The sequence below is a fragment of the Anabrus simplex genome, chromosome 1 (genome assembly GCF_040414725.1).
Source record: "Anabrus simplex isolate iqAnaSimp1 chromosome 1, ASM4041472v1, whole genome shotgun sequence".
NCBI classification, from domain to species: Eukaryota; Metazoa; Arthropoda; class Insecta; order Orthoptera; family Tettigoniidae; genus Anabrus; species Anabrus simplex.
The window spans coordinates 1,615,002,537-1,615,015,659 of record NC_090265.1 but is presented as its reverse complement, the minus strand read 5'-3'; the positions used below and the strand labels follow the sequence as shown (position 1 = coordinate 1,615,015,659).

Here is a 13,123-nt window from a genome sequence, read left to right as displayed (position 1 = left end):
ATCACTACTGATCTGCATTTAGGGCAGTCGCCCAGGTGGCAGATTCCCTATCTGTTGTTTTCCTAGCCTTTTCTTAAATGATTGCAAAGAAATTGGAAATTTATTGAACATCTCCCTTGGTAAGTTATTCCAATCCCTAACTCCCCTTCCTATAAATGAATATTTGCCCCAATTTGTCCTCTTGAATTCCAACTTTATCTTCATATTGTGATCTTTCCTACTTTTAAAGACACCATCCAAACTTATTCGTCTACTGATGTCCTCCCACGCCATCTCTCCACTGACAGCTCGGAACATACCACTTATGATACAAATTCTTATAATTTTGTTAATTACCACCTATTCAATACAATAAAAACATAGTACAAACTTACATATTTATTAAGATGTTTATATGGTACATGTTTCGCTCCTTTTCCGTGAGCATCATCAGCCAACTATCATTCACTTAAGGTTGTATAAGATCATGAAACAATTCTTTTGGATCAAGATTATTCCTAGAAAACTAACTGACAAATCTTATAACATTTTAAAAGTCACACAGGTAGGTAGGTAGGTAGGTAGGTAGGTGGGTGGGTGGGTCGGTCGGTCGGTCGGTCAGGATATATTACTTTATATATGTATAGACTAGCAGTTAACTGGACTACAGCAGGAAGATGGGCTCGCACCACTATTATTTAACTGTGCTCTACAAATTGTAATGAGGGAATGGTTTAGGAAATGTCCCCATAAAATAAAGATTGGCCGAAAAATCAAAACAAATTGCCTGGGTTTTGCTGACGATTTGGCATTACTAGCAGTGGACATAAAAGAAGCTAAAACCCAGATATCAGAACTTCAATACATTGCAAATAAAATTGTCTTCAAAATATCATTTGAAAAAACAAATTATGCCCCAAAAAACAACACAGCTAGGAAGTTACCATAAATGGTAATAAAATCATAATTGTAACTCAATTTAAATATCTTGGAGAAGTAATAACACATAACCTAAATGAAAAAAATCTCAATCCAAATAGGAACAAATACTGTAGATTAGCTAAAGCACAAAAATTAACATGGGATATCTACAAACAGAAATGTCTATCAATAAATACAAAAATAAAACACTACGACACAGTTATAGAACCGGAAGCTACATATGCAGCAGAAACACCCTTTTACCTGAATAAACAATCAAAGACTGACAGACTTCAGAAAATTGAAAGGAGGACTGGAAGAACCTGCAGCAACAAAAAATACCAGAAAGATGGACAGTGGTGGTTAATACCTAACAAAGTCGTGTACAAAGAGCTAGAACCCATTACAGATACTATGCGTAAGAGGAGACTGGGATTCTTTAGACATATCATGAGGATGCAGGATTCAAGACTTCTGAAACAACTAGTACAGCACAATCTCATCTCAAAAAATACCACAACAGGATGTAAATGGATCAGAGAAGTAAGAGAGGATCTGAAGGAAATTGGCCTTACAACAGAAGACACCACAAATAAAATAAAATTGAATACAAAACTCAAGAATACAAACCTCCACTTTACCCTTACACAAAACAAACCTACAACATGCATATTTTCAACTGAGGAAAGGGCACGAAGATCAGAGCGTTTGAAGAAGTACTAGGAGGACCACAAAGCCCGAACAATCCCTTCAAAGAGACCTGAACGACGGACTGACTAAAGTGATCCTATGTGGTCATAAAATAAGAAGAAGAAGACTAGCAGTTACCCGCGGCTTCACTCACGTGGATTTCATAATTTGATAAAAGTAGGCTAGCAACTCGTCGGAAGGACATTTGATTGCTTTCAAGTCTTGCAAAAAGAAAAATGCAAGATCGTAATGGGACACATGGCCCAATACTTGGAAGGAAGATGATGATGATGATGATGATGATAAAAGTAATCGTTCCTCGGTAGTGTACTAAGACATTATTTGAAAATCCCTAAAGTATAAATACTCACCGAAAAATTGAGTTTCATTTAACCTAGAAACTCTTTGTAAACCACATTTGTGATATTGCCTTTTGGGGGCTAAGTTGACCATGCTACATAGAACTGTACATGTGAGAAAGTCTTCTCTCAAGTCGGATAAAAGAAAAGTTTCTTTATCTTTAAAGGAGATACCAAATAACTATTTCCACGTCTGTAAACATCTTCAGTTTTTGACATATAAGTATCCCTATAAAGATAATTCATCCCCTTTATCAGGCCTTCCCCCACCCCCACCCCCACCCCACCTAAGTGGACTTTCTGAAAACAAAAAAAATATACATTTCTTTATTTTCAAAGGCCCAAATTGGCAGGTTCGATCTGAACTCAGTCTGGTGGTATTTGAAGGTGCTTATATACGTCACCCTTGGTTTGGTACATTTAGTGGCATATAAAAGAACTCCTGCGGGACTAAATTCCGGCATTTTGGCGTCTCCAAAAACTGTAAAAAGTAATTCGTTCTCTGCAAAACGTAAAGAATTTCATGGCATAAACCCAAAATATTATTATTATTATTATTATTATTATTATTATTATTATTATTATTATTATTATTATTATTATTATTATTATTATTATTATTATTAATATAACAACAATAATGGCATGTGGCCTCCGGAGCCAGGTGGTAGGTCTTTCAAATTGTTGCACGAGAGGCGATCTATGCACCTATGAAAATACGGCCCTACCTAAGATGAATTCTAATGTTTAATTCAGCACACATACAGCACCCAAACTATCAGAATTAACAAAGGAAAGTTAAAATCCTCGACCCGATCAAGACCCCTTGAACTAATGGCCAACACGTGCTACGGTAACCATTTAGCTCATACTATATATAATGGTATCAGAGCATTGCAACCATGATATACACGGTGAAAATAAAAAAACTTGACTTTTACACTGATTTGTTTCACGTTTCTTTACACATTTTGTAAGTTATCTTATTGCAAATTAAGGATATACATGGATATTACAGCGATAACCTTCCGTAGACCCTTCTATTATTCTCGTAGACCCTTCACGAATGATAGGTTTGATACGCAACACGGCGCGGCTAGGACGATGTCACAGAGGTCAGAAATTTTACATGGTGTGTCTCAGATGATGTCACAGCAGCCTATGCAAGGCTGCCAACTTAAGAACTAGTTACAAGACTAGTCTTTGAGAAAAGATTATTGCTCTGGCTTGGTTAGATCCATCTTGTAACAAGACGATTTGGCAGAGAGCAAAAAGGCGGTAAACAGGCCTCTAGCACCCCACACGCTCCACGAGGTACGACACGATTAACCACAATGTGACTAATTAAAACGTATCCGGTGCACGCCGTGACTTTTAAACTGTGCGATTTACTCATTTTCAACAAAGTTGGCAGCCCTAGCCAGCCTATAGCAACACACAAAGTGGTGGCAAATTTGAGTTTTAGAGTGCCTATGTTTTAATACTTGTAAATAAAAATACTTCTAAGGGTCGGTTAGTGGGTCGAGGAGAAACATTGGTGCCAGGTGCCTTGTTGTGAGGCTGTGCATGAATAACCTGTGCAGAGCATTCCAGCCTTCAAAATCCTTGCTCAAGACTAGCAACTTTGAATCACTCGTACATTCTCGCGTAACAGGTTGCCACTATTATACGCTAAGAGTATTGAGCAGTCTCTCTAAATACAAAAAAACTTTTGTGTATATTTTTCTTACATACAATCGATCAATGCGGGAAAATTGTGGCAGAGGACAAATAATTTTTCGACGATTAATGCGATAAAACGATAGTTCGAAGAACGATAGATGCGGGGAAATTTAACATTGGTTTATATGAAACATTTTTGGGACCGAATACATTGAATGATGAATAAAGAAAACGACAGTTCTGGGAACGGTGAATCGAGGTTCTACTGTATCTCTGTTTGTTTGTGACATATTCCAGTTTTGTGTACATATGATCGAAAGTTTCATTATTATTTTGAATTTAGGACTTGCACTTTTGGAAGAAACTGTAAATTTTTCTAGTTAAAACATTTATGCAATTTTATGACATCACGGCAATCCTCTGTGTATTAGCTTTACGTAAATATACAGAACTTCAGAGATTTATTTTGTATCTCATGAATATTTTGTATTTTATTTAGGCAAGTAAAAGCTGCCAAATATGGCTGCCACCAAAAGATTTAACATTGCCAGTATTAGGGTTAAATAATTAATTTTAAAATTTAAAACAATAAAAACAGAGTAATTAAACAACTTTTACCTGAGATAAAACTGCTGTGCTGCCTCCTGCCAAGTCTAATCCCTGAGCTTCAGATAAGTCTTTGGTCCAGAAATGAGTGTGAGCTATCTCAAGAACTTGAAATGCAGATGCCATTCCTCCAAGGCCAAAGTTAGAATAAGTGTGCTCAAGACCATAGATGACAGCTTGAAGAGTTTTCAGCATGCCTTTCCAAACAGCTCTGCTAACACACTGTAAACATAAGAAATGAGGGCTTTGTTCCTTATACAATTTGATATTGCTTTTATTACTAATCAGCTTACCAAATTACTTATAGCAACCAAAAATGATTATATTATTAACCAGTTTACCAAATCAGTTTTAGGAAGAAAATTGTTTTATATTAGCCTGAAGCCCAAAAACATCCAGGATACATAAGTACAAAAAAACTAATTTTCACTCACCACATCGTCTATATGGTCATCTGGGCTAATCTTCCTCTCAAGAGTTCGGTTGAGCTTACTGACTACAAAGTTTCGGTAACTTTCATCTTCCATTAGCTTTTTCAGGCGGTTAAGTTTCAACCAACCAACTCCCTCTCCCTCTAATACTTGGTTTACAACCTGCAAAGGTCACATAAATTACATAAATTTACAGTCTACATGGTTAACATAAAATGAGATCATCCTTCATGTTATGTATTTAACAGCTACTTTATGCCCATCACTAACCACAGCACTAAATAATTTCAAGTAACTATACAATATACCAATTGTCTCATCTCAATAAGATGAACTTTAGAGAAGGAAATGGAAAACAGAATCTGTGCTGCCCATGTAGCTGTTGGACATCTTTCCCATCAGGTTTTCCTAAATAGAGATTGGAGGATATGCACCAAGCTGATGGTGTATCAAGCTGTTCTCATTTTGAAATTATTATACGGTTCTGAAAATTGCACCCTCTACTGCCTGAATCAAGAAACTGGAGTGTTTTCACTAGCAAAGCTATGGACAATAATAAACATAAGATGGGAGGATTATGTAACTAATGTGTCACTTCTTGAAAGAGCACTATTCTCTTTTACAATGAACTTAGCACTGGCAAGAGGCCTCCTGGTGCTCCACCAAAGTGCTACAAAGATCAGCTCTAGATGATAAGCACAGGCATAAACCCAAACATCTGGCGTGCTCAGGCAGAAGACCACATTCACTGTCATGGAAACATCTCAGCTGGTGTTACACAATTTGAAGGACGTCAAGATGAAACAGAGGCTTGTGAAACATTGAATCTTTGCCAAATTCAGCCACACCCTCCACCTTCCACTAGTGCAACATGTGTGTGACCACATGTTCTGTACAAGGATTGGCTTTGTAAGTCATCAACGGCACCATCAGACATTTAACATTAAGAATTTCATTCTTCGGGTTCCGTACTGAATCAAGATTCACAATAAACAGAGAAAATAAGATGATCCACCTTTTTCAGTACTATATATTACATGAAAATTTCTACATTTCTGTTAAATCATCATGTTTATAAACTTTTGGTACCAGTTTTGACAAAACTATATGTCAGATGTATGGCTTTTCAGGCGTTTGCTCTATTAACCAGCGTTTCGTCTTAGGTTTGACACTAGACTCATCAGAGTGGGATGTGTCAGACCCTACCCACTGACGCTGGGGTGTATGCAGGTGAAATTATCACAAGCCTATTTAAGAGGCACAGTCTGATAACTGCATACGGGAGATAAAACTCCACAATGGAATTAATGCCCGCCTAGCAATTCTGAATGGAAATTCTAAGTTCCTATGGAGGGAATTAGATATTTTTCCATCAATAGAGCATATCATAAATCAGATCAAAAATTAGATGTATGGCTTTTCAGGCGTTTGCTCTATTAACCAGTGTTTCGTCTGTATGTCATCATCAGCCCAGGACAAATTATATAAAAATAAAATACATTGATCGTGACTCTTATAGTAATACCGTAATAGTAATATAGAAAATATACATGTTAAAACTAAAATAATATTTACACCTATAAGCTGATAGTCATTAATACAATGGAAGTCCTTTATATAATAAGGTGTACACCTTAGTAATTATAATTAAAAAGAATGGCAGGTTAAAAGAAAATTTGGTTTTTGTACTATATATTTTGTAGTAAAATATAATTATCAACTTTTGATCTGTCATATTTTTATCTGTTAAACAGTCTGGTTCATTTTTAGAGAGGCGTTATAGCCATGTTTGACATGCTAAAAGTAAACAAACACTTAGTCATAAGTTGTTCCTTGTTTCTTTCCTAGATCTCACTCTCACCAGGCTTCCTTCCTCATGTAAATATAAAATTTATAGAAAACCCATGCATACTGCAACAACAATAAAACAGGACTCCGTACATCCCCTTAATCATAAACGGGCCACCTACAATAGCCTAGTATACACCGAGCATTCAATATTCCTATGTCGAAATCAGATCTTAATAAAGAATTAAACATTATATGCAATATTGCATTTCATAATGACTGCAATAAGAATTTATAGAAAGTATAATTAGTAAGTTCAGACATCACCCAAAATCTAACTTACTCAAAGAAAGAAAGAAATCTAAAATTTTCTAAACTTTTACCTTCAATTGCAATATTCATAAAATTACAAACATATTTAAGTAGCAGAATATCAACATTTCCTTCAGAACCAATAATAGAAACCTAAACATTTTACACAACTCTTACTTAATTAATGCTACCAATCCCTTCGAAAAGTCAGATGTCAATAGATTTCATTGTAACGACTGTCACAGTACATATCTTGGACAGACCGGTAGATCATTTAAAATCAGATACATGGAACACGTAAACGCAATCAAATACAGAAAATTTTCTGCAGTAGGTCAACACATAAACGACTATAAACACAAATTTTATGGCTTAGACCACGATAAGACATCATTAAAATAATAAATAAAGGCCCCGTACTCGATTTAACTGAACAATGCTACATTTCACTTGATCAGTACTATAATCCAAATTTTAATCTCAATGACCTTTCTGAAAAACCAACAATATTGTTTGATACACTCATTACAATATTGAATAATCTTAAATTACCCAAAAATCAATCAATCTTTAAAATAATACATAACATGCTTGCATATTACCCCTACTGCCGCCTGTGCCCTCCCAATTATAGTCCCGCCTCTACTGCGCTTCCCCTTCCTCCTACTTAGCAACTCCGCCCCTCCCCGCTCTCTCTGAAGGTCCGTCCCTCGACAGCTCAGTCTGTCAGTTCATCTGCGACACATCTACCATCAACTTGGCATCTAAGGTGAGTCTTCTATTCTTTTAACGACACTTTTTCTGTTTTTTTACATAATTCTAATTCGCATCTTATCCTTCTTATAGGTTCCGTCTTGGTTCAAGACCTTTCTAAATCAACCTCTGTACCTAAAACTTGCTTCATAAAATCCTTCTTTCATGCATCACTTCAACAAGAACCTCGGTTATTTTAACTCATATCACATCTTAATACTATATATATAAACATACAAATGGGACAAGCCAATATAAAGAACTTTCCAATGGTCACTTTGCTTGTCAATATCAACCTGCAGTGCTATGTAAACTTAATTGATCTATTCTGGTTACATTGGACATTGTATTAAAATTCTTCTTCTGTTAAGCCCATGTTGAAGCCCTACTAGAATATTCTTAACATTCTATTGTATACACTCGCGAGGAACAGCTTATGACTAAGTGTTTGTTTACGTCTTTTAGCATGTCAAATATGGCTATAACGCCTCTCTGAAAATGAACCAGACTGTTTAACAGATAAAAATACAGCAGATCAAAAGCCGATAACTATATTTTACTGCAAAATATATAGTACTAAAACCAAATTTTCTTTTAACATGTCATTCTTTTTAATTACAATTATATTATATTATAATTATATAAATGACTTCCATTGTATTAATGGCTATCAGCTTATATGTGTAAATATTATTTTAGTTTTGACATGTATATTTTCTATATTACTATTACGGTATTACTACAAGAGTCACGATCAATGTATTTTATTTTATTTGTATAATTTGTCCTAGGCTGATGATGACATACAGTTTTGTCAAAACCGGCACCAAAATTTTATAAACGTGATGATTTAACAGATATGTAGAAATTTTGATGCAATATAGAGTATTGAAAAAGGTGGATCTTATTATTTTCTTTGTTTATTGTGACCATCAGAGACGAACAAAAGGAATAACAGGTGAAATACCTACACTCAGATATGAGTATCGGCCAATGATGATGACAATATAACAAATTATTAATTTCAAAAGCACACAAAAAAAATTAAAAACATTGTTTCAAGTCATGCAGTCTGTTGAGACAGTGCAAACTCAAGTTATACAAGACATTAATCCTGTATGTTGTGTTATACTGGTGCAAGACCTGGAGTGTCTGGAAACATGATTACAACAGTCTCCTATTTTTGAAAGGAAAGTTATGCAAAATATCTTCAGAGTGATAAAGAACACAATGTCTGGGTAGTGGCCTGTATGGCACTCACTATTGATAGCTGGATGAAATATTTAATGATCCAAACACTATAAACTGCATGAGAACATTCTCCATGCACAGTGAACGTCACACAAATGGGAACACTTAGGCAACCTGTGATGGTTTGGAAACAACTGGCGGGAGAGAGCAAGAGATAGGACACAGTGGAGGAGATGTCTCGTAGCTGTGTATGGTCTACCGGGCCTGATTGTGATATGATCATGACTTCACAGATATCAAGTAAAATGTACGTGGATATCAAAATTCCTTTGAGTGGGAACACAGTAGACCAGGGGTTCCCAACCTGGGGGGCGCGCCCCCCCAGGGGGGCGTGGGGCTTTATCAGGGGGGGCGTGAAGTGATTTTAACTCGAATATTACAATTTTGTGTAATAAACATTTTTCGAATCTCTCCAAGTGATTGTCGCGCCAAGTCAATCGTTCAAAAGTACTGGTAATTGCCAACTTTCGGCACAAACCTCAGCGGAGCCACGAGGTTGGAGGTGAAATAAGGAATTTGCTGTGTTGTGAGGAGCAAAATATAGCCTGAGAGCAGATGCAGGAACAAGAGCACTCAACGCACGTTTAATTGCACACTTTGTGGACCTACTTGCGTGAAAGTAAACTATGACCATACGCGACATGTTTCAACTCATCAACACTGTAGTAGTTGCTCTCATTTTCTAGTACACTGACTGACAGAGCAAATGCAACACCAAGGAGGAGTGGTTCGAAAGGAAGAAAGTTGGGGAAAAAACAGAGTCGGCACGGAAGAATAATTGATGTTTATTTCAAACCGATATGCAGGTTACACAATGCGCACGGCATCAACTCAGTAGGATGTAGGACCACCGCGAGCGGCGATGTACGCAGAAACACGTCGAGGTACAGAGTCAATAAGAGTGCGGATGGTGTCCTGAGGGATGGTTCTCCATTCTCTGTCAACCATTTGCCACAGTTGGTCGTCCGTACGAGGCCGGGGCAGAGTTTGCAAACGGCGTCCAATGAGATCCCACACGTGTTCGATTGGTGAGAGATCCGGAGAGTACGCTGGCCACGGAAGCATCTGTACACCTCGTAGAGCCTGTTGGGAGATGCGAGCAGTGTGTGGGCGGGCATTATCCTGCTGAAACAGAGCATTGGGCAGCCCCTGAAGGTACGGGAGTGCCACCGGCCGCAGCACATGCTGCACGTAGCGGTGGGCATTTAACGTGCCTTGAATACGCACTAGAGGTGACGTGGAATCATACGCAATAGCGCCCCAAACCATGATGCCGCGTTGTCTAGCGGTAGGGCGCTCCACAGTTACTACCGGATTTGACCTTTCTCCACGCCGACGCCACACTCGTCTGCGGTGACTGTCACTGACAGAACAGAAGCGTGACTCATCAGAGAACACGACGTTCCGCCATTCCCTCATCCAAGTCGCTCTAGCCCGGCACCATGCCAGGCGTGCACATCTATGCTGTGGAGTCAATGGTAGTCTTCTGAGCGGACGCCGGGAGTGCAGGCCTCCTTCAACCAATCGACGGCAAATTGTTCTGGTCGATATTGGAACAGCCTGGGTGTCTTGCACATGCTGAAGAATGGCGGTTGACGTGGCGTGCGGGGCTGCCACCGCTTGGCAGCGGATGCGCCGATCCTCTCGTGCTGACGTCACTCGGGGTGCGCCTGGACCCCTCGCACGTGCCACATGTCCCTGCGCCAACCATCTTCGCCACAGGCGCTGCACCGTGGACACATCCCTATGGGTATCGGCTGCGATTTGACGAAGCGACCAACCTGCCCTTTTCAGCCCGATCACCATATCCCTCGTAAAGTCGTCTGTCTGCTGGAAATGCCTCCGTTGACGGCGGCCTGGCATTCTTAGCTATAAACGTGTCCTGTGGCACACGACAACACGTTCTACAATGACTGTCGGCTGAGAAATCACGGTATGAAGTGGGCCATTCGCCAACGCCGTGTCCCATTTATCGTTCGCTACGTGCGCAGCACAGCGGCGTATTTCACATCATGAGCATACCTCAGTGACGTCAGTCTACCCTGCAATTGGCATAAAGTTCTGACCACTCCTTCTTGGTGTTGCATTTGCTCTGTCAGTCAGTGTATTATTGTTACATACTGTACAAGGTTTTTCTCATAAACAAAATATATTACATGAAGGAGGTAATCGTATAAATGTCGGTATTATATCAAATTGATCTAGTAGCGAGAACAACAGGAGATAAGGCAATAATAGTAGGCTAAATTATAATAAATTTATTTAATATAACATGTTAGGCTTTCACGGCTAGCGTGAAATTTTATGTAGGCCTACTTGTATTTTGGGCTACAACTAATTAATATTTAACCACAGCAATTAATGAAACAGTGACATTTTCTCACCAAAGATCTTAAATGGCAGTAAGTTACTACAGTCAGGAGTCGACATCAACTCTGAAGAACAAAGAAAATCGGAGTTTCAGAAGCAACAAATGTAGTGGAAATTCCTCCTTCCCTCTCACTCTGCGGCATATAGACTCGTTTTTTGGGTAGCTCGTTCTTGAATGCTCTGTTCCCACCCCTACACATTCTTATTCTTCCCTTGCAGTCAAATTGGCGAGAGCTGTATAGTACAACTCTCCCATCAGAGATGGCGCTGTAATGGCCATGACAACATATCGCCGACAGACCATCAGTGGCCAGGCCCTTCGACTGTTGATTCTGTGCCTCGTATACTTTCGCAGTGGACGTGTCTGTCAAGTTGTTTATTGTGAGTGTTGTGCATGCTTTGCTGTAACAGTGCGACGGTGTGAACTGTGTTATTTAATATTGTGACTTAAAAAAAATGAAAACGATGTCCAAGAAGAGACTGTACAATGATGACTACATTAAATATGGCTTCACAGTCGTTGAACGGAACGGAATACAACAGCCTCAATGCGTAATCTGCCACTGTGTTCTGAGTAACGATGCGATGAGGCCCGTGCGTTTGGACAGACCTTTAAACACGAATCATTCAGGCTTAAAAGACAAACCCACAGAATTTTTTGCAACTAAACTCAACTCACTTAAACGTATGAAATTAGATTCATCGGGTACTTTTAACCAAGAAAATGAGAAAGCAGTGGAAGCATCATATGAACTAGCTCTTCTGATTGCCAAAGACAAAAAAGCACACACAATTGGGGAAACATTAGTAAAGCAGTGTATGTTATTAGCTGCAAATATAGTTTTGGGTGAAGGGAGTCAGCAGAAATTGTCTAAAATTTCTCTTTCCGATAACACAGTGAAGTGCAGACTTCAAGAACTATCAGAAGACATTAAAATGCAAATTTTGGAGACGGTGAAAGCATCTCCAGTGTTTTCAATTCAGTGTGATGAAACAACCGATGTGGCCCATTGTTGTCAACTGATTGTATATTGTCGATTTGTCGACAGTGGAATTTTAAGAGAAGAAATGTTATTCTCCCAATGTTTGAAAACAACTTCGAAAGCTTGTGATGTGTTTTCTGCCATCGATAGTTCTTTCCAAGAACACGGACTTTCCTGGGAAAATGTAGTGAGTGTATGTACGGATGGTGCACCTGCTATGATCGGGTCACGTTCTGGGTTTCTCAAATTGGCCAAAGATAAAAATCCAAACATCATGGGAACCCACTGTATAATTCACAGGCAGGCTTTGGCAGCCAAAACCTTGCCCCAAGATTTTAATAACACTCTAAAAGTCGCTATAAGAATTGTGAACTCTGTGAAGACAAGTTCTCTACAGACAAGATTGTTTGAAGCCCTTTGTGTTGACCTTCAAGCCGATCACAAAACTCTCCTTTTCCACACAGAGGTTCACTGGCTATCAAAAGGGAACATGTTGGCTCAGCTGTTCGAATTAAAAGTCTGAAGTTGAAATTTTTCTTGTTGGTGAAGGTAAGCACGATCTGTATGAAGTGTTTACTGATGCCAATTTTATCGTCTCATTGGCATATCTTTGCGATTTTTTCGAAGCTTTGAACAGTTTGAACTTAAAGCTCTAAGGCAAAACCTCCAATATTATGCTTGCTTGTGATGCTATCAGAGCTTTCCTGGAAAAAATACAGTTATGGAAACGCCGGCTTCAGTTGAACAACTTCTCATCCTTTCACCACCTTAATGAAATTTTGCCGGAAAATGAACGTGATCGTAATAAACTTAAGGTGCAAATTCAGTCACATTTGGATTCCCTGGCACAAGAATTCAATTCCTACTTTCCTGATATTTCGTCAGATGAATGGTCCTCGATGTTAACAAGAAATCCTTTTGCCATTTACATTGAAGCACTGCCAGCACAACTTCAAGAAGAAGCCATAGATTTGAAGTGTGATTCAAAGCTAAAAGATGAGCGACTTTTGGGTAAACT

At 38.7% G+C, this 13,123-nt stretch overlaps 1 protein-coding gene across 1 annotated transcript in view; it reads right to left on the bottom strand.

Moving 5' to 3' along the window:
• The window catches only part of Rab3-GEF (Rab3 GDP-GTP exchange factor), a 517,470-nt gene that overhangs the window by 215,047 nt on the left and 289,300 nt on the right, over positions 1-13,123 (bottom strand). The window contains exons 27-28 of the mRNA XM_068226364.1: positions 4,652-4,810; positions 4,230-4,439 (exon numbers count right to left, since the gene is read on the bottom strand). Of these exons, the coding sequence (XP_068082465.1) occupies positions 4,230-4,439; positions 4,652-4,810 (369 nt within the window). The remainder of the gene's footprint in view (positions 1-4,229; positions 4,440-4,651; positions 4,811-13,123) is intronic.